We start from the raw sequence: 25,322 nt of genomic DNA, 5'->3' as shown, positions 1-25,322 counted from the left end.
GCAAGACAGCAGCCAAAACAAACACCTGCTATAATACCCAATATGAGTTTGAAAATGAATGATGCATTTGAATGAGCTTTCTTTGAACAGTGTGATGTAACAGCTTTCTTAACGACTTGCTCATTTGAAAAGCTTGCGGTATGTTCTACAAGCTCGTATAGAGTTTTATTTTTACTCCAGCATCTGTTAGTACTGTCGATTGGGTTCTTTCAAAATACTGTACATTGAAACTCCAAAGACAGAGGTCATTGCAATACTAAAGATAATGTAATATAAGTGAATTAATTTCTTCATCTCGTTCATGACATCCTGATAGTCAGTGCACTTCAACAAGGCAAGGAATTTTATCTCTTCATACCGTAAGCTAGTATCTATCACCTTCCTGTATCTTACATTTTATGTAGGATACAGTATTAAGAATCCTCATAACACTGATGAGAACCGGGTACTGTACAAGAAAGTGTGCAGCATAATACATTTCATTATTATATTGATTTAACAAAAAAAGGCATTAATAGCAAATATTACTGTGCTATTCCATGACAAAACCAAGCAAGCCCAGGCTAAAAATCAGAGACTACAGTAGCACTTGTACTGTACATCAAAAACATGGATTTACTAAAATGACACCGAGACTCACTATGAACAACTATGTGTTTATTTAGGTAAAAATAATTTTGAATGGCACAAACAATGTGCTAAAGTATTTTTAAAGCAATCTGCAATTCAGGAGTTTCAATAAGACATATACAGTATACAAGTATAAGCTCTTCAGCAGAACTACAACAAAGTTTAATTATTTGGAATGAAAAGGTTTCCCTCATGAGAGCTAACCACAGAATATGTCTTCAGGAAATACAACTAATGTACTTTTAAGTTGTCCTGTCATTATTCATACACTTTTTATCTTACAATATACAAAATAATGACAGAGTTGTGAAACTAATGAAAGATGGTACAGATTTTATACGAAGAGGAAACATCCTGTAAACTGGTTATCTCCTGAACATTTTTTTTTAACATTGGGCCCGACTGTTGTAGGATTATTTTTATTTTTTATTCATTTAAAATAAAGTTTTGCAAAGCAATTCTACATGTAATTTAGAATTTGTAGAGAGCAACAGCAAAGGCACCTGTGCTCATGATTGCTAGTGTAAATGACCCCCTGGGTGAGTTTCCCAAAAGCACCGCAGCGCTAAGAACATCATAAACTCGATCTTAAGATCGATCGTTAATTTACGAGTGTTTCCTAAAACCCATCGAAACTAAAGTAGCACGTTAAATCCTTAGTAATCTGTTACTCACCAAGTGCTTCCTAACTTGGCTACCTCAGAGGTCGCCAGACAAAGCACATTAAATTCACGTCATGACAGTTCTCTGGAAAATTCAGAAAACTAAGGTTTTATAAAACTGATTTTGATATTTTGTTGTACTAAGAGAAATTTGGAAAAAGAACATGTATTTATTGTAGTGCAATGCAGGGGGGGTCTGGTGTGGGGGGGGGAGGGGACGCGTTGCCGTGGTAACCACACCTGACGTGAATCAGTGAATGAACGGCAGGTGTAGAAGTGGTTTAAAGGGGGAAAGATGCAGCAGGACCTCGCCCTTGCAGGGGCTGCAGTGGTGAGAGGAGAAAAGTGGAGGTTCTGCTGTGAGAGAGAGCCGGGAGTGAGACGCTACTAGTCGGGGCGGTGTTAGAAGGGCGTACCGCCGTGTACAGTATGAGTGAGCAAAGACTTGAATGGGCGCTGTAGAAACCCCGTGAGGGGCTGGAGAAAAGAGTGGAAACGTCCGTCTGTGAGGAGACTGACCAGAGACGGAGCCTTACGAGATCGTTGAAAGGTTTAAAGGGACAGCATACATTGGCCGCTTGGGTCAGTGGAGATGTCCTTTAACTCAGCCAGCAAGTTCCCTGTTGCATGATGCTGGAGACCCGGGCTCGATCCCTGTGGTGGAGGGACAAACTGGGGTGGGAGCGGCGAGGGCATGTGCCCAGAGAACCCCCCCCCAATCAGTTGCAATACATTTAAGTTTAAAAAACATACCAAGATTTATACTCGACTAGATGATGATTTTCATGATGAAATGCAGTAATGCATTAAGTTCGAATACCGTTTTACGTACCGTCGTGATTGTTGAGGGTAATGCTTAGATCTACTGTACTTGTTTTTAAATTTGGTTATAGGTCCTGTATTTGTTGAATAACGCATGCCAAGCTTAGTAGTTAACTTTTCCAGATGTCATAAGACCAATTAAAATGTAGTTCCAGTACAACCAATAACTATAAATAACAGCAGTATTGTCTCATGAAACACTGTGATTCTTAACAATGGCTGCGTGCCAAAACATTCTTGCTTTAAATCACAAACGCAGAGGCAGACGCATACATCGTCCACGCAGTGAGTCGTGGCTTTATTTTAGGGCATGTCTGTCATTTTATTTTATTTTCTCTTGGAAACAATGGGTGTCCGATTTTGTGCCTATCTACTGTATATGCTTTGCCACGATTGGTTGTTAAATTATGATGCCATATTCCTTTTCGCAACTTTATTTCCTTCCACCGAAGGACCAAAAACGACACCAGATAATGAAAGTATTGACAATCGATTGTTTCAATCGACCTGTGTTGCTTTTTGCTAAGTGACAGCAAAGGAGTACTTGATACTCGCTTGTAAAATGACCGATTTTGGAGGGGTTTTGGGGAACACTCGAAAAAGTTGCACGTACTGTACTGTACGAGTTGCTCGTTAATCTCCAAGATTCATCGCTTTAGGGGAAACTCGCCCCCTATGTGATGTCCAGTGGAGATCTATTGGGTCAACAATCACTCACTCTGTTCTCTGTATCCCAGCCCCAAGCCCTGAAAAAATAACGAATGCAGATGATCACCTCGCCTAATTCAGTTACCTTCTTGACAAACAACTTACCTCTGAAAATGGACAGAAAAACCTGCTTTAGGTGAAATCGCATCTTTTATTAATCACAATACTAGTTCCTCTCAGTGATGCATCCCTGATCACCCCAAGAGGATGAATCCCCACTGCTCCTCTTGCTTACCGTAAATGTCACTTCTTATGCTGTAGAACTGGGGTATCGCTGTAGCCCAGCAATTACGGAAGGCACATTATGCTCGCTTTAGGTTTCCCAGGTAGTTACCAAAGCACTCAAATGATTAATCCTGCAAGAAACCGATGGCCATGTTTCAGAAGGTGGCTTTTTATAGTGCTCTGAGTACAATTCAGTGGAGGGGTCAGCCTTTTCATCTCAAAGACAAATTAGAGCATCAGCAGTCCTGCTAAGAGAGACGTCATCCATTTGTCCTGTAAATAGCACAGGCTACAGACCGTTGAATGGCTGGCTGATGCTGTATTCTGTGCAAAGAAATACTTGTAATAGCTGTATGCATAAATCACTATTTTTAATATATATTTTTAAGATGTCTGTCATATCGTCTGCATGCACTTCTACAGCTTTCTATGCTAGTTGTAAGTGGGTTTAGGCAACTATACCTGTTTTCGATAAATCAGTTTTAAACGTAGTTTACAAATGGTTTAAAGTCAGAGCACACACAGATCTAACTACAAGAATACATTGCTGGATTTATGAAATGTTATCCCTTTTTATTATTAAGTTAAACATACCATAATAGAGTTTTTTAAGATGTGTGCAGGGACGCAAATTACTTAAGAAGCTTTGCTTAGATTGTCCTGGATTCAAGGCTAAACAATCATATAATGGTAGATTTTCTAAAATGAACAACCAGTTTACTCAGTAAGTAATTTCAGTCCACAGACTGGGGATTACTGTTCCCTGTTAGCTTGCCTGCTGATTTTAAATAGATAACTAAACATGGAGTTTAATGTGATGAGAATTTAAGGATTAACATGGAGGTGTATAGATACAGTAAATATAGTTTAGGACAATTTTCTGTCATTAATATTAAGGTTTTACACCCATTTGTTTTGCATCAGAAAATGAACAGTAACAGTGTAGTGCCCCCATTTACATGATTATCCTGATGTTAAGCTACAATGTTGGTCAATTTGCAGGGCAATGGATTCTACCTAGTGTTTGCTTATGCAAGAGAAAAAAATCTTTTTTTTTCTATTATATACAATATTTGCATTTAACATATGCAGGATCCACGATATCCATGTAAAACAGGAAAAGTGACTTTGAATATGAAATGGTTTGTAGTTATGTAATGGACCTTAGTGGGTTCAAACTCTAAATGCCAAATTGAAAGAGTATTTGAGTGGTACATTAATCAAATTGGCAAAAAATGATAAGTACAGTCATCTCAAATTGCGCAATTTATCATAGTATGTCTAATTTTGACAGAATGAAGGCCAAACCATTGTGAATGTGTGTGCCTGTGCAAGTATGTGTATTTCTGCATACTGACAGGCCACTTTTTTATGATACTTGTATCCATCCAGGCTGTTTTTTATATGCTGTATACTCTACACTATGTACAGCACATACTTGCTCACACAGGCGAACCATTCAAAGATAGGAACCCCAGAAATATCTCCATCCGTTGAATATAAAACTGGGTGACCTAGCTGGATGCTAGACTATAACCCTATAAACAGTCTTGCTCAAGCACTGCACAGTAGCTCCCACAAGCATTTCCTCATAAGGCCAAACATGTGCTTCATAGAGAAACTTTCATTTCAACTCAAGGACAACATGGGGTTTTGTGGTTTTCAAGATACAGTATCTTCTGATCCTTTGTGGCAATGGCTCTGAAAATTGTCTGCACAGAAAAATGTGACATTGCAATTTCGATTCAATTCAATTGAAGCTTTATTATCCTCTGGGGGAAATTGGTTTTACAGCACAGGCCAATACAACAAGGAAGACAAACATTACCAAGAGAGAAGACCATACAATAGCGTTACAGGAGATAAGAGAGTTACATTCGATTGTTTGAGGGAGATATTGCAGTGGGGATAAAAGATTTTCTTTACTTTTACACCTGGGGACACAGAGGTGTCTCCCAGATGGGAGTAATGTAAATACACTGTTGGTGGACAATTACTGCATTTTGTTGCTTCTACCTATTTGCACAATTTTTGCCAACCTATTTGAATTACTGGTGTGCCAATGTTGCCAAGCCAACAAGTGAGACAATATCTTAAGACACTTTCAATAAATGATTTGTAGAAACATATTAAAATAAATCTAGAAAAATGATTTTTTTAAATAAATGGGGCCAAGTCATTTGTTCTATCTTAGATTATTTTCTATGATCATTAGTCAATTATTTGGCATCAATCATTCAAAAACCGTTTTATTTCAAGAACAAAAAAAAAGCAGCTGCCACAACTAAACTTTAAACCATATTATTGTGGAGTTAATAAGAAATGTATTACTTTAGGTTTTTTAGAACTTTTGGTTTTAATTTTCAAATATCTGGATTTTCTGTTTCAATACTGCATGCACAATGGGTGTAAACAAAAAAGCTGCTCATAAATCTCTTCCACTTAAATTGCAGTTAGGAAATCTAAAGCACACAGTAGCTGCAAAAGAATTCTGAAGCTACTTACGGTAGGAGGAGCCGATGCCATCAGCAAGGTCAAATGTTCCCAAAAAGGTGCGATGAAGCGCCAAGGGAGGTCTGGGCTACAGTTTTATTTACAGAACTTTTATTCCTCAAAAACATAACTTGCTCTGCCCTCAGTGTCTCTACTGGCTTCAGAGAGAACCTACAACTGAGAGGCTGAAGACAGATATTTTTTCAGCTTTGAGGCTGCAGAGGAGCAACCACCAAAAAGTGAAGTGGCGCGTTGCCGTAAGCTGGTAGGGCCAAATGTTCTCCGGTCAAAGGTGAAAGGATCATCCCAGTAACTGACACACAGTCAGACTAATAGGACACGGCGGGATGTCATTCTGCAGTTCTTCTTCTTTTGTCACACATTTGTAAATGTGCTGCTGCTTTTAAAAATCTGCCTCTAAAAGGACTCCCACATTTTATGTCATTTCATATGCTCAGTAAAATGAGCTCCATAAAAATGTGCATATAAAAAAACGTCCAGTATATCGACAAGCACATTAAAGTGTTTATGTTTTAAAACCCTAGTTCTAGTTAGCAATGCATGCTCCATTCACCACTGTTAGCAGCATTTCAACAGCAACCCTGCCCAGAATATGTGCATGTCCCTCTATTTAACACATTCATTATATTTTGAGGGTGAGTATTTATCTGCACAGAAACAAGAAAATATTCAAACATTCACACTTTTCATACAGGCAGCCTCTGTCAATACACATTCTCTGTGTTTTTAAGTTTTGTTACAACTGAGCTAAGTTTACCTCCAATGTTTTTTGTGACTGTAGTGAGCTGTTCTGACATTCCCTCTTTGGCATAATTCTTGTGCTTTGACCTTATAGTCATGCCCAGAAGGTTTTGGTCATAAATGATAACAGTGATTTTGTTTTTCATCTTAAACTACCTACACTAAATAGAGACACATGTTTCACAAAAAAAACAGCCAGAATGTCTTACAGATTAATGAATGTTTTCATTAGTTTAAAGCTTAATTGATGTTTTCTTTTTTTAGATAGGCGGTCATTTTCCATTCTTCTTGGGAGAGAAGTGACCTTTGTTATATGACAAGTCGTCATTCATTACTTTTTTTTTTAAAAAGATCTAGGTGATTTCGTAAGAGTGACGATGCCAAGGACCACGAAGGAGTTCAGATACAGTACGTGCGTGTCAAAGCTTTCCTTGGGCACTCACAGCCGGAGCTTGGTGCTCGGCTCAGGCTGGCTCAGAGCTGCGGCTGCTGTCCTAGCGAGGCCGCGTGGGGGTCTGCTTCTGTCAAGCATGCCAATGTTAGGGATAGGCCCATCACCCATCACAGAGTGCTGTTTTTGTTAGATTTGTATTAAATAACCGAATTAATGACGTGTATAAACCATATCCTCTGCGTCACTGAAACCGTTTTAGTTGTCTTGATTTAAATTTTTTAAATATGCCACCTCTCCTATACAATGCGCTTCCACAATACATCCCACAAAGAGACCAGTGGAAGCCCAAAGGAAGTTCAAATGCAAACTGGACCTTACAGGGTTAAGCGTTATGGAAGCGCGTTTGGAGTCACGTCAAAAAACTTCACTTTTTGTGGGGTCGAACTTGATCCACAGTGGCATTACAGTAATGCGGGACATATGAACTTTGTAGACAGGTAACTGATTGGACATAAACACTTATCATACTGTACATGGAGATTGTATAGATCAAAGTTGGTACATGCCGCAACTGGCAGTCCACTATTCTTCCAAAAATTAAAGCGAAGCACTTTCCAGCTGTGTGGAACCCTTTTTTTAAAGACACAGTGCAGGATGCAGTGAACAGGCAATTATTTTTATCTAAAAAACTTCTATAAACTGACAGATTTTATTGATGAAAACAGTTTCTAGCGGTATCACATGCTGAGAACTGATATCTGGACGATCTCAGCATTTCTAACTCCTGTCAGGGTTTTGCTGTTTCTTTTTTTTATTTCAGTTATCATTTTATCCGAGACACACTGGATATTTCATCAGCACTGAAAACCAGCATTAACCACAGCTTCCAGGGCCTTGCAGAAGAGCCCAGAGGGAGAATCCAGTTTTCATTTTAGAGTGCCTCTGTCATGTAGCTTCTGCTTTGTTGAAACAAGCACATTTAATTCTTTCACATGCTTCAGCAGCAGCTAAAACTAAAAAACGAAAGTCCCTGTGGTATTAACACCAGCTGGGTACGAAAGCAGTATGGCACTGTTTCTATAGGACCAGTTGTTCCACTGTAATGGAAAGACTGGAAAAGTACATAAATTACAAGCAATATTAACATACTGTTCACTTTAAATTTACTGCAGGACAAATTGTCATATTCACTAAACCTGTGGAGATTAAAGTGATTATTATCAAGATGAAATGCATACATTTGACATAAGTGGATGTTCAATCAGCATTTTCATGTTTGCCTTTGTCCCTCCAATATTTGAATAATACCGAAGATAACGTATCTTTTAAATTCTACCACTTTCAACAAAGAAGACCTAAATCATACTGTACATAATGAAACCCATAATCTAACCATACCAGTCCCAGTTTCTCAGGAAGTGATTAACTTTCACAGCAAGCTGACTTTAGGAGAAAAGAAAAAAATGTAAATTTCCTGATGGATGGATGGTTTGTTACCTCCCTTAATTAAGATAATTTTATACTGTGTGCATATATAAAGTGGACAAAGGAAATACATACTAAATATGTGGAATTAAACAGACATTATTAATGGGGCTGTTTCTTTTCATTCGCCTGGTCATTGTAAGTATTTAAAACTTTGTTTTTTCTAGTAAAATGAGAAATTGTATTATTAAAAACTGATAGCTCAAAACCCAACAATACAGATTATTTGGGATGGAATGTCATGAATGGAGGTATCTGCTGTGAAGAATCTGTTGAAACTGCAACAGGACAGTTGACTAGCAGCATGAAGAATTAGCAGGCACAGATCTGGAGAGCTATTTCATCTGACAGTTTTTAGTTTTTAATAGTCAGCATGAAAATGATATCTGACAGATAACTGGACAGTGAGAGAGCTATAGAGGTTGAGGATACACTTTGTAATGCTTTTGTTCTTTAGTTTACTGTACACTTTCTTTCACAATTACAGCAAAGATAATGAAATGAAATAATAATGACATGTTTTGTCTTTCAGACTTGCCACTTTAATGTTTATATCTATGGAATCTGCTTTAGGATGCATGTCACCATTTTGACATTTTCCAAATAAATGATGTCTGAAAATCTGGAAGATTATTCAGTGTTCACAGTTTTCAGGGTTTTTAAAAGATTTATTTTCGCAGAATCTCTGTTTGCAATTGCAGATGTTGTTCAATCCTGTTCACTGCAAGATTACAAATGTGCCAAGAAGCAGACATCACAAGTTTTAAGTTAATTTTTAAACGTGAGTCATTCTGCAGTAGAGCACTAGCTTGAACTTGAACTTGAACTTTATTGCCATATGTAACCGGTACTGGTACAATGGAATTCTTACTTACAGAAAGTCTCTCGATTATAAAACAAGTGTAAAAAACAAAACAAAGTGCAAACAGTGCATCAAGACAATGTACAAACAAACAATAGCCTGTTGTGAATTAAGAATCCCAGTCAAAATAGCTTTAATATCACAAGCTGGTAGAGTCGAACCTCCATAATTTCCAACACACACACCCATGTTTACTGCCAATTACCCCAAATTCAGCCCATAATAAAAATACAACAGCTCAGAATCACAGCACTGCTTCCAGCTGTCACTGTTCACAAAGAATAGGTCTCCAAATGGGTAGGGGAGGGTGCGGTCATTTCTTTACATTCTGGGTATATTCTGGGTATACCGAGGTTGATTTTTTTTTTCAACATTTCATGCTAACAAATCGACTAGCGTGTGTGTGATTGCTGGGGAGCGGTTATTTATTGTTACCGTATCTGTTTAAGGGGTTTGTGTGGGGATCAGGGATATGAATGGGAGCTAAACGGACAGTCTATCTAGACAAAGGCTCCACAGAAGGATTCTGCATTCCCTGCAGAAAGGACGCTAAACAAGGAAAGACGGATTTCCCTTGAAGTATTTTAGAGCTGTAAAACCTGCCAGGCTCAATTATTTTCTCTGGGGCTCTCCAGTTTTTCTTTGCTGATATCTGGGGCCTTGTTGTGAGCTCATTAAAATGTCAGGAGCCATTGTAATTCTTTACCAAGGTCAAGCGAAAAGCAAAAAGTGAAGGTGGAGGATGCTTTCATATCCAGACATACAGTATGCTTAAACTTCAGACAGTTAATAATCCTGTACAGAAGTTGTATATAATTGATCTATAATTAACACTACGGTGGTTGCACTACTCATTTCCTGTACCCTAGATCTTGAGATTACGTTAGTGGAATAGATAGAAACACATTACAATGACTAATTTGTCAATGTGAATATTTTTGCCTTGGAAAGCTTGATGTGAAGTCATGGTAAAAATATAATTTTCATTTCTGCTTTAAACTTCTATAAATTACAGTTACAATTGATAAAATCTGTGATTTAAATGATTTATAATTCACTCGGTTAATAAATGCCTAAAATGCAATATTTCAATATTTTTTTAAATAAACTACAGGATTGCTTACTTACACATACTTTCCTAATATACAGTATTTGCAATCACTAGTACTGCTTTTTATATATAATATTTTGCATCTTTTATAATGTTCCTTCTCAAGGGAGGTAGGTCCCTTTTCAGGCCCATGGGGAATGGGGGGAAAGAGTCACCCCTTTTCTTGGCCATCTGACACTGGAGGTGGAGGTGATGTGGTCAGCACCACGCTCCGGCCGGCCTGTTACCCCCAGAAGGATTAACCCCCAGTCTGGTGCTCATGTGGAAAGCAGGCTGAGTGGACCTGGGGGCCGTCTGGAAGGAATCAGAGCTCCATCGCCTTCCCCTACCTGGGATTGAACCCAGGACCTTCCGGTCAGGCGCTGGACACCCTTGCGGTCTGAGCTGCCACAGCTCCGCCATCTCAAGGTGCTGTACGCTAAAACAATCAAACCTCAGAGACAATTCTACACAAACTGAAACTGCACATTCGACGGAATTCAAAGCAAGCATATCCAGGACACGTGAGTCTTAAGACCGGGTGTGAAAGTGCTGACTGACAAGATCAGATATGGGCTTGCAGATCATTCCACAGCCCTTAAGCAACAGAAACGTCTTCCAGAATTTAGAGCCTCGCATTTGGAACTGAGAGAAGGCCATAACGATCTCAAATAACAGGCTTTTTCGACACACACATCCAAATTCTAGTGCCATTCAGTCTTTTTTTAGAGATTGTTATTGTTTTCATACATATGGACAAAATAAACTAAAGAATTAATATCCAGGTGCTATGCATACTGTATGAGTTTCACTACCCTCGAGTCCAATGTCAACCTGTCAGGGTTGTACAGTACGTTACTAAGTATACAATGGAAGAAAATAACAGTCAGGCTCTGTTGGTGCTCTTTATGTAGTCCATGATTGGACCCCAGATTCTTAGAATGCGTTCTGGTGATTACTGTTTTAATAATAGTTCTTCATGAGTCTCATAAAAAAGTAATGTTTGCACCATTGTTTGCAATGTTATTGGAAATTTTATGTGTGTCCTTTCATTGATTTTATATCAACAGTTATTTAGGACAAACTAAAAAAATGCTCGTTTCTCCTGTACTTAACTTGAAGGAAACCAGTACCCTTCACCAAACAATACCCAGACATGATTTTAATGTTTCAGTTTGGAACATTGAAACACCATATTGAAGGATTTTAATTTTTAAAAACAACAGGGCTAATTTTCCTTCGTATTTACAGTACATTGGGGAGCTTTATTTGTCTGTCTAATGTATTAGTATTTGCACAATATGTGAATGTGAATCTGCTTTTGTAGATAATACATAAGTGCATTTTTAGTTTAGTGACTTGTAAATAAGAATTTATTTCCTCTTTATAAATGCAGCACCACTGTACAGAAACACACTTTTGAAGGACCAGTGCAGCAATGTTATATCAATATTTCTGAATAACAGAAGAATGAATTCTTCCCCAGTGAGGACAAAGTCAATATATCAACAGTTATGCCAGGCTTGCAGGTTCACAGGAGTTATTTATTTTCCAGTATTGAAAGTAAACCACAGGTGACCTATTTTTTCACGTGTTTCCCTTTCATTTGGTTGTGTACGGTAAATTAAAATGTGCAACATGAATCTTGTTAGTCATCCACATCTAAATCATTTTTAAACAGTGGGACACCTGCTATTCATTACCCTCTTATATTGTTGTTTCCATGTTTATTAAACCAAGTGAAAACTTTATGAGGGAAATATATTAGCTCAATAAATCACACCTGCTTGCTTCTAATTATAGCACAGCAAATTTCTCCTGTGACATTTGAAATATGCACTACATGTAATTTCAGATCTCGTAAATATTTAGATGTAATATGTTATTTTATTTCATTATAATCTCTAATTTGATTCTTAATCTGGTGCTTCTTTTAACTCATTTTGAAAAGCTTCACAGTATACTTCAGGTTATGCTTTCTCGAAATTGTAACGGCAGAGCACTAAAAGCAAGAAATGTACACAATGAAGATTACCTGGAGAAAATCAGCTGATGTCTGGATCAATAAAGTTGGCAGCAAAATAGAACACACCATATTTCCAAACGCTGAACTATCAGATAGGACTATTACACAGATTACATCTCATTCTCATGCCTGTATTAGGTTGTGAATAACAGTAGGGAGATTGAATTTGGCTATGTAAATGGATTTTTTTAAGATACTAATTAACTGCTATTACAGTACAAATGATGTTACAAACATGAGTGTCAGTGGCAATTTAAAGAATTGCAGATAATCTGTTTATTACGCAGGTTGTCAGATCTGATCTGAGCTCGTCTGAAAAGAAGTATCACAGCAATGCTAATAGATAAGTTGGAATTCTAACGGGCGCCGATTTATTGGGGATTGTAATGAAAGTTTACAAGAGGGACAAGCCTCAAATCCTGGAAACCATCAGCTCTTCAGAGTCTAAATACAGACTAGATCACAAACAGATCACAATGTATCGGTGTTCATCACACTGCTGGGCGGTTCTGACTGCCTCAGGCATATTGCCACGGGATCATCTGTCCAATTAAAGTTAAAAACAACTTGCTCTTTATCTTAATAAAAATATTGGGGTTAGTCTGTGCCTTCTGAAAAGAGCTTCCATAATATATTAATAAAAAATGATAAAATAACGATGGACAGTGAAAATATAACAAGCTATGTTACACAGTACATCAGTAGCTTAATGGGCACATGCATATTGTTTTTCACAATAGCAGGGAGGTCTGTGGACTTTGTTGCACTGCTCCTTGGGAAAACAAAATGCTGAACTCAAGTTTTTTGAGGATTCATAAAAATGCAAGTTCTCAGTGTTTGTTATTTAAAATAAAATGGTTAAAATGGTCCATATGATGGTCAGGCGGTTGGTATCAGCATGACCGGAGGTGGCTGTGAGAGAATATATTGTATAAATATGATTGCAAAAGCTGCACATTCATGAGAAAGTCATCATGACCCTGTGTGCGTTACATATACTGTATACCATATATGTTCATGCACACATCATATACTGTACATCCCCTGCTAGATAGAGGTGTCTTCAAGAGTCTTCTTCGATCCTCTGGTTAGCATCTATTTTCAGGTAGTTTGTGAAATGTGATCTCTCAGGTGGTTTTTCTAGTTATTTCTTGTCTTGGAAATCCTTTCCAGTCTTTGTTTGGACCAGGAGATCTGTATTTCTTGTAGCAAGGTCTGTAAATTTGTTCTGATAAGGATGTCTCTTTTGTCACCTGAGCCCTTCATTTTTTTCCTGCTTCATTCTGTTGTCACTGTTATCTGCTTCTTTGGGGTCTGACTGAGATTGTGAGATTTCTCTGCTGTCACAGCTGGCATTGTGGCAGCACACGTTTAACAAGTGAAACTGGGCTCCTCCTCACGGCACTTCCTCGTCCACTTGTCCCAGTGAAGGTCTCTTAAACATGCTTAACATACTAAACAAACAAAAAACACGACCAAAACCATGGTCTCAGCAAACAGGAAATTCTAAATTCTTTATATCAAGCATTCCAGCTTCCATTCTTTAAAACTACTGATATTTATTGAAAGAATCAGCTGCCAAGTAGCAGATCAATACCACTTCACAGAATAAAGAGAATAGTTGAAGCAACTAAATGAATATGCTGTTGCATCACGTTAAACATGCGCGCAAGCAGCAGATGCTGCAAAAAATATTATAAGGTTTCCCTTTTACGTCTTTGTTACGATTAAGTCCTTAAGGCTAAAAGAAACATCGAAGTTTTCCTTCGTGAATGTTGCAGTTACAACATGCTTGTGTTGAACTGTCACTTGAAGTGACTTTATCAGGAAAGAAAAGAAGGCTATTGACACACACAGAGGTTTTTTTCCTGATGAAGATAACACACTTGTGTGCATTGCTCAACTGAGCTGCTTCAGTGTTATTTATGCAATGGTTGGAGAATTTCATATATACTGCTCCACCTCCGTACTAGTAAGTACAGTATCAACTCAACAGTGCAATAAAAGTATGCGAGCTCTACTGTATACGTCATAATGCAATAAACTAGCAGTTGCTTCATTATTTGCAGCCAGGTGCCACTTAAACTAATCCAACTAATTTCACAGAAGACAGAGAGGAATGACCAAATGTCATGAGCGATACAAATACAGAAGAACTGAATTATATTTGACCAGTGGAACCTGCCTTCCTAATACTGTATGTTAAATGTCCTAAATTAGCTGAACAGTGGGGAAAGACTGTGCAATCTCTCCATACAGAGTGACACTCCTCATGTTTCGATCAGATCAATAGACCACATCTCCTTATCTGCTGTTCCCATCTACAATATCTACAGATTCCTATGTTTATACACTGCTTTGGAAATGAAGAGCCATCAAAAGTTATTTCACCACCACATGGATGCTTTACAGCACAAGTCCCTGCAGTAGAAAAAGGTCTACGAACTCTGAACCTGGGCTTCGACGAGGAGAAAGGGAAGATTTTCAGTGAGCAATGAGATTAGATTTGCAGAGTTGAGCTACGCACTGACCAGAAAGATACAATATAATATAAGCACTTCTTACTTTTCTTCACAACAAAACAACAAACATTCAGGCCATTACAGCTTAAAGCAGGAACTAAATTAATGGCGATGATGTAAGAGGGCTTTGCTACCCTTTGACCTCATGCAAAAAGAGCAAGTGCAGAGCACATGAGGCTTGCACAGCACTGCCCCTGTACTGCCAGGACTAGATCACGGTCTCTCCCCTCATGGCCATGCCCTGAGTCGTACAGACAGTCTCCTGCATCTGGGCTTGACTACAGTAGTAACCTGCAGCTCCTAATCGGTAAAAATCTATTGACCATTATAACTAAAATGCAAGATTCAAACAGGACTTTACACAGTAGTGCTGCAGAAGATTTATAGGTCATCGTGGATGAGAAAAACAGAAAACTTAGATTCAAATCACTTAAGGACATTCTGTACCTGAGCACTTTTATGAGTGTGATATAATTTTGTGTAATCTTAAGTATAATACATTAACCATGCCCCAACAGAGGTCACAGCACTCGTAGTAAATGCTATCAGGAACGTGGAAGATAAATCTCAAATTGATGTCAATGAGGGCAAGTACAAATGTAGTGTCAACTGATGGCATTAATTAATTAAATGCCCTGGCTTAATTACTTTCCTTAAGTAAAAATTATTACCCTATTTTAACAACATTAATTAAAAAAGAAAGGATAGACTTGCACAGACGAAACTGTGAAATGCTTTGAGACAAAAACCTTCCAAAGCACAAGATACAATATTATACCAGTACAGATCCCATGCATTCTTGCTCAGGAGTCCTCTTAATACCATCATTACTGAATACGACCAGCCTCAGGTACTGCCTGGACAGCCAGTGGCCGCTGACGGCTGCAGCTGAAAGTCTGGGGAAGGAAACAGAGGTCTGGTCCTGTTGCACACCTTTCTAATGCCTGATCGTTGAAGAATTTGCACCCTGTATTGTATAAAAGACACCCCAGAATAACTCCTGATACTGTTTCCTACCCTTGGCTCAGCTCTGGGTGGGTCACTCCATTGGCAACCACTTGGCTCCCAGGGTCTGGCCTCCCAGGAGCTCCTCAGTAACAGACTCACTCGTAAACTTTGGACCTACTTGGGCTGAATCACTGCACACTGTCCTTGCCCCTTTTGTGCAGTTCTCCTTGATTGTATAGGATTCTTACTGTTAGACATCACCATCGGCTGTAACTGACACGGACTGGAATCCGTGTCAGATCTTGTAGAAGACCCTATGCGATGCGGTAAGAGCTGGAGTAAACAGGAGGCGTGGTAAAAAGAACACACAGGGGTTTAATAGTGCACAAAATAATAGTGACAGTCCGTGAGACAGTGTACGGGGAAGACAAAACGGCATCCAAATCCAAACGGGTCCAAGGGCAGGTCAAAGCACGGTCCGAAAGTCCATAAACTGGAAATCCATCCTGAGACGCGACAAAGTTAAAATCCCCGGGAGAGGGGAACACACAGACGAACGAAACATGGAGGTCCAAGGGTGACGGGGCGAGATCCTCCAGACCCCGGGCTCAGGAAGCGGGAGGTGTCGGGGATGAGGCCTATGCCCTCAGGAGACGGACGTAGGGTTTCCTGGTGCCAGGCGGGCCTCGCGACATCTTTCCCTAATGATGAGCCCCGAGGACTGGAGGAGCTGGTCTTTAAATAATAACGCTAAAAGGGTACACCTGGAGAGCTAAATCATACGAACAATAATGAGAGCACTGGAGCGCCCTCTAGGGAGGGATGTCGGGCGTGACATCGGCGCTGGGAAGAACCATTTTTGCGCACCTGTGCAACTTCACAAGTTGTTTAAATGTCACCATGTGCTAGTAGAAAGTGCCGTGTGACTTTCCCAGCCCTGCCTGTAGCATACGCTGCCAATATTAGCAGAAGCACAGCCGGCTACCTCGCGGGTCTGAAAATGAGCAAAACACACCGAGGAGCTCCTCGCAGAAAGATGGGGAATTAGATACCTAAATAAGCATCTCACTGCCTAGGGGCAGACAAAAACCAAGGGAGATTTGGACAAGCACGGAGCGAGGGAGATGGATTCACAGATATACAAAAACAAAACAAGGAGGCGTATTAACAGTTTTAGAGGTGCAATAACCTGTAAGTATTATCCAAATATTAATCAGTCCTGACACCATCTCGATTAGAGGCTATTTCTAAAAATGACAGCATAAAACACCCCACAGGTCAGAAAACACAGAGAATGCATGCAGCTCCCCTCTGTGAATAATTTTGTAGTGGAAAAAAGAAATAGGCAATAGCTTAAAAGACAATTATTTACTATAAAAGACGACACAACAAGACGCGCATCACACAAACCAATTTACAATTGGAGTGAGTTCTAGAGCCCAACACATTACATCCAGCCTTCCCCGTAGATCGTTAACATCGACAAATCCCTCTCACACTCGGAAGTGGGCAGAAATCTTTAACTGGGAGTCTGTGCTCATAAAATTAATACTTATCCGCTGGAAAGCTTGCAGTCTAAGCTGATGCTTAAAGAAAAGGGAAAAAAAAAACTTCCACACATAAAACCACGTCAAAGAGACACTGCTGCTTCGCTGAAACATCATACAGTACATCCACTTCAGTAACTGGGTACGATTACATTCATTGATGAGGAATCCCACGTTTTGAAGATGGGTTGCAATGCTCCCTCGAGTTTTCCTTCATCTCTCTCTGCTCCATCCTTCTTCTTAAATCAAAGGGATTTTCTTTCTTTTTTTGGGGGGGGGGGGTTTCAGGAGCCGGCTGGCCAGCTGGACAAAGCCTGTTGATCCCCCCGGCCCCAAGCGAACCTGGGCTGCTGTCTGATCAGACGACCCGAGCCAAGAAGGCACCTCTGACTAACTACCCAAATTACCCCAAGGGGCAAGAATCAATAGCCATTCCTGACCGCCCTAATAAATCCTTCACAGGAGGGTGCACACGTAGTTTTCGGTGATGTGCTCTGTCATTTATTATCCTGAATGATTGGGTGTGAACACAGTGTCTTTTTTTAAAAAGGCAAATACAAGATGACATTTATCCTGTTCAGATGCTCTTCCAGTTCAGCCTGGTTCAGTGAACATTAAACACAACTCATTACAGAATGTCAGTTTTCTCCATCTGTTTGCTAAATAATTTTGACAAATACTAATCGCTTTCACCCCACCATTTTCCAAGATATATTTGAAAAAAATATAGCAACTCTGATCATGTAGACACTGTGTATCTACTCTTAGATTGTGGCTATAGCAACTACAGTACATTAAACTTTGCTCACAATATGTAGTGTAGGCTACATTGCAAGTTCATCAAACAATGCCTTTATGAAACCTAATAAAAGCATCAGATTTTTCCTGTTTAAGTGACTATACAATATGATTAATTTAAATTTAACAACTTGTAATCGTTCAGAAATAAGATCCAAATAAGATCCTCTTTTACCATTTAAATAAAACCACATTCATTCAGTCTACAAATTGCTATTCTGTTATTAGTATTTGTATTAGTAATTTATTCTTCCAAGAGCCTTAGAAAGCCGATATACAGTACTGTATATGCTACAGTATTTCAAACAAGATCTCGCTAGCTACATTCTAGAAGCCCTTATCCTGCATTGTGTTATTCTGTTGCAAAAATTGTTTTTTTTTTCACTTTGAAAAACAAACATGCTTTCCATATCATCTTGTATCTGTTATGTAGTGTACCACATTCAAGACCCAGTGATAATAAAAGAACACAAATAGTTTAACATTTTCTATTTATACCAAGTGTTTTTTAAATAAATAGTTCTCATGCTCCAAATGTGGTTAGGTGTTACAGTACATGTACAATTTGTATTTGAATTGTTTATGTACTCACTAAGGACACCCTAGTGTACCACGCTTATCTCAAAAGTGTTGCACCCACAGTCGTTGGCCTACTTCAAAGGCAGTGATGTACTGTAGTTATGAGGATGTCGATAAAGCAAGGACAAAATGGCAAAGTCACGCTAACTTCCAGCATTGTGTGCTATACTATACAAGAAAGCGTTTAGAGGTAGTACAGAACAGTAAGCACCTTTGCATACCTCAGACATTTATTCTCAGAATAACAAGGCATCTAATGTATCTGTGCTGTAAGCCTCTTACCTTTTTAAATGACAAGGACATCTGCAAGGCTTTCCACTGGAGGGACACATTGAGAATTTGTTTTTGCTGAGGCATTTATCTTTTCATATTCCAGCTTGTGAGATCAGAATAAAACCTGTTGAGCCCAGTTACAGTACATAAAGTTAAGAAAGCCTTCGGTTCCCTTATACATTTTAATGTTTAGCACCTCTACCTTCAGTCAGACAAGATCAGGCTGATAAAGTCCCATCACAGGAATCACAAATGCTGCGCCAGGTGTCTTGGTCTGAATCTTTACTGAATGGGAAGGCGACAACAGATGGAAACGTCTCTCACAGACCTAGACTTGCTGTTACTGTATATTCATCAGGAGGCTGACATTCTGTTGCTCTCATCGCTACTCAGAAGTTCTATATCTGGAAAAACAATACAAGACCTGTATTATTTTTAAACTGAAATGTGTTTCGCCCTGGACCCAACAAGATGCTCTTCTGAGTGGTAAGCGAAGTTGCAAAACAAAAAAAATAAGGAGAGTTTAAACTGTCTTCTTCCTACTTTCCTAATTTTAGCACAAGTAATGTTCTTATGACAATTTTGTAATCTGCTCCATAAATAAAAAAGGTCAATTCATTGCTACATTAAGTTTATTTGATTTAACATTGCAACCCAGCTCTTAATGACCCAATTGAGCTAATTATTGGTTTAATTAGAGCAGTTGAACAGCATTTATTTCACAGGCCTTTAGAAGCAAATTGACAATTAAAAACAATTTTTGTTTCAGCTGCTGTACACTGCAGGAAATTCTTCTTTGATGGGTATTATTTGAACAGTCAACTGCTTTCATACTGTAATTAAGAGATATTTAACAATAATGTGTGTATGTATAGTATGATGTGTGCAGTACCTGCAGATCTTCCTTTCGGTATATTGTACTGAGTTGTAGGTAGTATGTAATTGTCTGCGTTCATATGTATTGCACAGAAACAGAATTTTTCAGCAACACTCATGTTCAAAGTGCTCACCGCATACAGTACCACTGAATATTAATCCAGTTCTCAGAAATCAAGTTTCTCTGTCTTAATTTTTTAACCTTCTAAAAAGTGATGCACAACCACGATTGACCATGTTTTTTAAAAGATTTTTAGAATCTGTCATTTTAAAAATCTAACATAACAGAAAAAAAATGACCCTTGCTTAAACAGTCCAAGCCCTGGTTCATTGCTTTGATCTAGTCCTTTTTAATTACACTGTACTTGTAGCAAAAGAAAGCATAAAACATCAACAAAGTGTATTAAAAAGGGTAGAACTGCTGTCACTATGAGGAGCTATTATGCTTAAGACAGCAGACAAGAATTATTCTTCACTCACAGCTGATAGACTCTTATTGCATCCCTAGGGGGACAATTATAAAGGTCTGTGTTGGAAGACAGCCCCGATACATCAGCTAAAATACCAAGATGGCACCACATCACTAGCTTAAAGATGACTTACAAACATTTGAAAGCTTTAATGATCAGGCAGCTCAAGAATGCCTTACTATTAGCGAAAGTGCATTAGCAATACCATGCAATTAAAATGACAAAGGTTGCACACTGGCCCTGCAGCTGCAAGAAAGTATGAAGACCATCAGTATGAACTGAGCCTCAACCTTCAGAGTTCATAATGGGTTCTAGTAACTGGAGAACACTGCACAATTTGCCCAGGATCCTTTTTAAAATTTAGAAGCACAGTGGGTTTTAACGAGTCATTATTATCCATGAAAATAAATTTGCTCACTTCTACTTAATGTGAATAACATCATGGCATTGGTTGGATTGTTTTGTTAAACAAAACCAGGCTATATCCAGTGTGTGTATTTGAAAGATTCAAAAAGGAACAGTAAAACAACTTTTTTATCATGTCACCTACAGTATGTAGAAACGATGAACATATATACTGTACCTTCATCATTTCAGAGTTATTTTGCAAGAGGTTCACATGAGACTGTTAGTGGAAGACTGCACCAAGGTGCCACTAGCAGAAAACTGAGTATTGTAAGTAATCTATCTTTTCCTAATCTATTGCAGGACTTAAATTATGGGAAGGCAATGGTTAATTTAAACTCGACTTTACACATGATATTAAGGCTGGATTCCAGACATCGTTCTTAATATAAAAAGCAGGATATTCACAAGAGCTCCTACAGCACTCGCTGGTTAATATTACATTCAAAACATCTGTTGCTGTTTTTGTAAACCATTATATCATAGAAACCTACCCGGTTTCTGAAATGCAAACATTCCACAGGATATGTTATAAGATTTGACCTTGTCTACGCTGCCATATTGTATATACTCAAACGTTTTTGATGGTCATCATTATCAAGAGTGGGATCTGAACCGCAAAACTACAAGATTGTAGTAGTGAAGAAAACAACCTGAAGTAATTACAGAAGCTAACTTGAAAGGAATTAGAAAATCAATTTTAATCTGATTCTTGAAGAATATTGTGCTTAGATGGACGATTTTAGGCGATAGTCAATAAGGACTTAGTCAATTTTGCATACCACGACAGCATTTAAGGAGGTACATGTCTTAACATTACCCTCATTACACATTTTAACATCATCTAGATCTTTCGTTTTTAAAACTGTGAAAGCACTACTTTAGCCAGAACAACAAATCTAATTATTTACCTAACACTACAACCAAATTGACTTTAATGCTGGAAAACAGATGTGAATTGTAATTCTATTTCGTACACAATCAGATTAGTGTTTTGCAAACTAGACAGTGTGCAGTGCAACCATTAGCACCCGGAGAATGTTAACGTACATCCATACAAACCACTCTGTTCTCTTTCATTTTTTAAAATAAAATACAAATGCCACATTTTAAAATTTTGAAACTAAGGTTTTAAATCCCTGTCAAATTAGACATGATTTCCTACTTCAGTGTTGGCAAACAAAATCGACAATCTACAAGTAAAAAGGGATTTTGAACTTCTTTTATGTAGAGAGGGCTTTTTTAAAACAAACCTTGCTATCTGTGTAAATAAGCCCCTTCAATCACACTACGTTTTATTTACTCTTTTCGTTACACTTTTGTTTTAAAGAAACTAGAAACAAAAGTGATTGACCAGCTTGAGGGATTTGTGACAGCTGTCACAACGCAGTACGACCTGCATCTCCTGCTCCTGGCCAATTAGAAAGGATGGATTTCTGATGACACAGAGGCGAGGTCTATAATGCAAGGGAGAGGGTTTTATGGAGAGCACACTGTAAGATGCACAAATACAGTACAGTACACTTACCTTTCTGGATTGGATTTCTTTAACATATAACGGAAGAAGAAACTCCGAAATGCCCTCCAGCCTTATTCCTTCCTTGTTGACACGGAGATTGCCCATTCCATCCTGCCAAGAGAGAACAACCGATCAGATGGAATCAGATAATGGATACCAAAAATAACACACTATTCATCACCAGGGTCATTCTGAAATAATAAAGAGAGAGTCTGCATATACTAGAAAATTCCGTTTATATTCAAAGGATCTTTAAAAGATGCCTTTAAAGACGGAAAAAAAGATCAACTGTTTCATGCTGAACACGCATATCAATATTTGAAATGTGGAAGAACTAGAAGTCTAACATTCTAAAAAAAACTCACAGTAGAGAAATATACGCACACGTGTGTCACAACAATCACAAAAGACACAAAAGGCAAAAACGATCTAGTTTAGCGAGTTTCTAGTCATTGATAAAAAAAAACACTAAACACATTTGAAAGACTGCAATCTGCATTTCTACAAGCACCCTTCAGCATAGCTGCACTGGACCAGTTCTGTAGAAACAACAATGCACTGTAGAGAGTTAAAGCTACAATGCTGTACTGCATCCCATTTCTGTAACCTGTAAGGTCAGGCTCCAGTGCAATCTGACTTCCAACCCTCAAACTGGTAGTTCTTCCTTTTTTTTCTATTTGAGTTCTCATTCCTTGTGCTAATTATATTTTGTTTTTTTTTTCAAATATTTTTACAGCTGATGATTTAAGATTTAAGATAATAAATAGCTTCACGGGGTCTGTGTGCATCCGAGTGTACTGCAGGTTTGCACAGTGATATTGAAGAAGAAAGACTTGCAGTATATTATAAAAAAATCCATGTAACCGAATAATAGTTCCAGCACAAACAAGTGTGTATTCAGCATTTGAAATACATTAAAATACAGTGAAAATATTACTGACACCCTCAGCAATCAGTATTTTACTGATCCTTTTTTGACTTGATAACACTGCCATATTCTGTATTTTAATGCAGTACGTTCAAGTTCAGTCGTCTCAGTCAGGACTGCTGACCAGTCCTCCATGCAACTCCATCAGATCATACAGCTTTATCTTGTGAACTGCTTCCTTTAGCTCACAGCGCAGATGTTCTGGAGACTGTGATGACCAATCAAGAGCACCGACTTCAGGTGCCCTGGGCATCTGGCAGGAGATTCGGAAGTGTGCTTTAGGTCATTATCCTGCTGTTTAGATTTGTCTTAAAGCTTGAGGTTTTTAGCAGAGGAAATATCCTGATACATTTGTTACAAATGGGGGGTTATGAAAATGGTGAAAATCAGAAATTGACAGAGCCATTTACTCAGTAAGTGAAATAAATATTCATAACCCCCAACGTTTAATGATTTCTCCAGAACATACCCAAGCAGTTGGTATAATTAGAGGCACGTGAATTCTTTATTCTCTGGCACAGCTTTGGTGAAAGGAGTAATAATCCAGACACACTTGGTTAAACAAATGTTTATTAACAATGACAAGAAACAAACTACACTACACACAACAAAACAAGTTACTACTGTATGTCTACGCTATGTACAAACAAGGCGTTTCAGACGCCTGACATAATCAGAATAATCTAATAATCAGAAAGCCCCAGACTGCTACTAAGCATTAAATTCTTAACGCCTACAGAGACCACATAAGAGATAAGCTTGCTCTTGTTGCTTGCTGGGTAGGCTCTGGCTTCCCACAACACATTATGGTATAAAGTAGTTTGGCAAATGACATGATAATTCCTTATATTTATATAACCCTTTTCTGGACACTCCACTCAAAGAGTGCAGCCCCACCTGGATGATGTGACAGCAGCCGTAATCTATAATGCACTATACACTCACCAAACGTCAGCTTGGTAAAACTGCTTCCTGGTTGAGTAGCAACCTCCTCGTTAGCTTTGAGCATCCTGCTGATGGACCATTAAAATTGGGATGTTCACCTTCTTGTGAATTTTTTAAAGCCCTCACCCATTTTATGGAAGTCGATAAGCTTTTGCCAGAGACCTCCTGAAAACTCTCTGACTTCCTCCATGATGATTAATGACAGGGGGTTACTTGCTTGCCTGTGCAGCCTGCTTTTATATCCTCTACTCGTCGATGTGACTGCCAGCAGCTTTGACAAACGACCAGATATTTCTAAAACAGTGAAGTACTACAGTACATGTACAAAATATTTCAACGCATACAAGGTGTGCAGAAAATTGAACATTTTATATTTGTACAAATGTATACTTATAGGACATATTTTGTATTTTATTTTCCAATCATTTATGACTTTTTATGGGGAAGTGGACTGTATTTAACTAAAAACTCATAACTTCAAGTCCTCTATGAACAGTAAAATAACTTTCTTTTTATGCAAGTCTTTCTGGTATTAACATTTTTCAGCAGGAGGTGAGAAGTGACAAAGATAATCTTTCTGTCATGTACTTCTGCATTTCATTTCAGAATTGAAACACAGAATTTAAAAGTTCCTTCCAAGCAATGTACTGTATGTAATACCTGTATAAAGATGTTAAACTGACTGCATCAGGGTGCATAGAGAAGGCATTTCTCTACACCCCAGGCAATGTACAGTAGCTAAAATATTAAAACCCAAATCAGTTCTCTTACTCCAACTGAGTTCATCATAGTGTATTTCTAAGTAAGTACTGTGCATGAAAGCATTGTTTCCAAATTCTAATTGTGTAGAGAAGCAGTAAAAAAATGTATTCAGTTACTATTTGCAACATTATATGAGACTAAAAAATAATTTACACATATACCTGAATAACACACTGTAATAATTAAAACAACAGTAATTTTACAGCTCTAGAAATAAAAGTCTATTACCTGTCTATCTAAGGCCAGTTAGCACAACCCACCATTCAAGAAAAAGTCCAAAAATGTTTCACCATGCATTTCACACTATGAAGAGAGCAGTAGCAGATTATGACTTGGTGGCCATTGTGATTACGTTTAGAGAAGATCAAACCGGTATTTCTGGCAAACAGTGATTCCCTTAGAAGTATTTAGATGGAAGCATTTAAGGAAAGCCTATACTGTTTATTGATTAGGCATCTCTGGATTGCATTGAGTAACCAGACATTCTTTTCTAGTCTGCAGTGCAGCTTTTCTCTTTTAGTTTAAGACACAAAAACGAGGTCTTTGAACTAAGAGATCACAGCATAGTTTTTTACTCTGTCCTCAGTAATA

The 25,322-nt window shown here is 38.3% G+C and overlaps 1 protein-coding gene across 1 annotated transcript in view; it reads right to left on the bottom strand.

Annotated features, from left to right (window-relative positions):
• LOC102684917 (zeta-sarcoglycan) overlaps positions 1-25,322 on the bottom strand; it is a 212,021-nt gene that overhangs the window by 42,777 nt on the left and 143,922 nt on the right. Inside the window, exon 3 of the mRNA XM_006629983.3 lies at positions 22,106-22,207. Coding sequence (XP_006630046.2) covers positions 22,106-22,207 — 102 coding nt within the window. The remainder of the gene's footprint in view (positions 1-22,105; positions 22,208-25,322) is intronic.

Source organism: Lepisosteus oculatus, chromosome 1 (genome assembly GCF_040954835.1).
Source record: "Lepisosteus oculatus isolate fLepOcu1 chromosome 1, fLepOcu1.hap2, whole genome shotgun sequence".
Taxonomy (NCBI): domain Eukaryota; kingdom Metazoa; phylum Chordata; class Actinopteri; order Semionotiformes; family Lepisosteidae; genus Lepisosteus; species Lepisosteus oculatus.
This window is presented reverse-complemented; position numbering and strand designations above follow the sequence as displayed.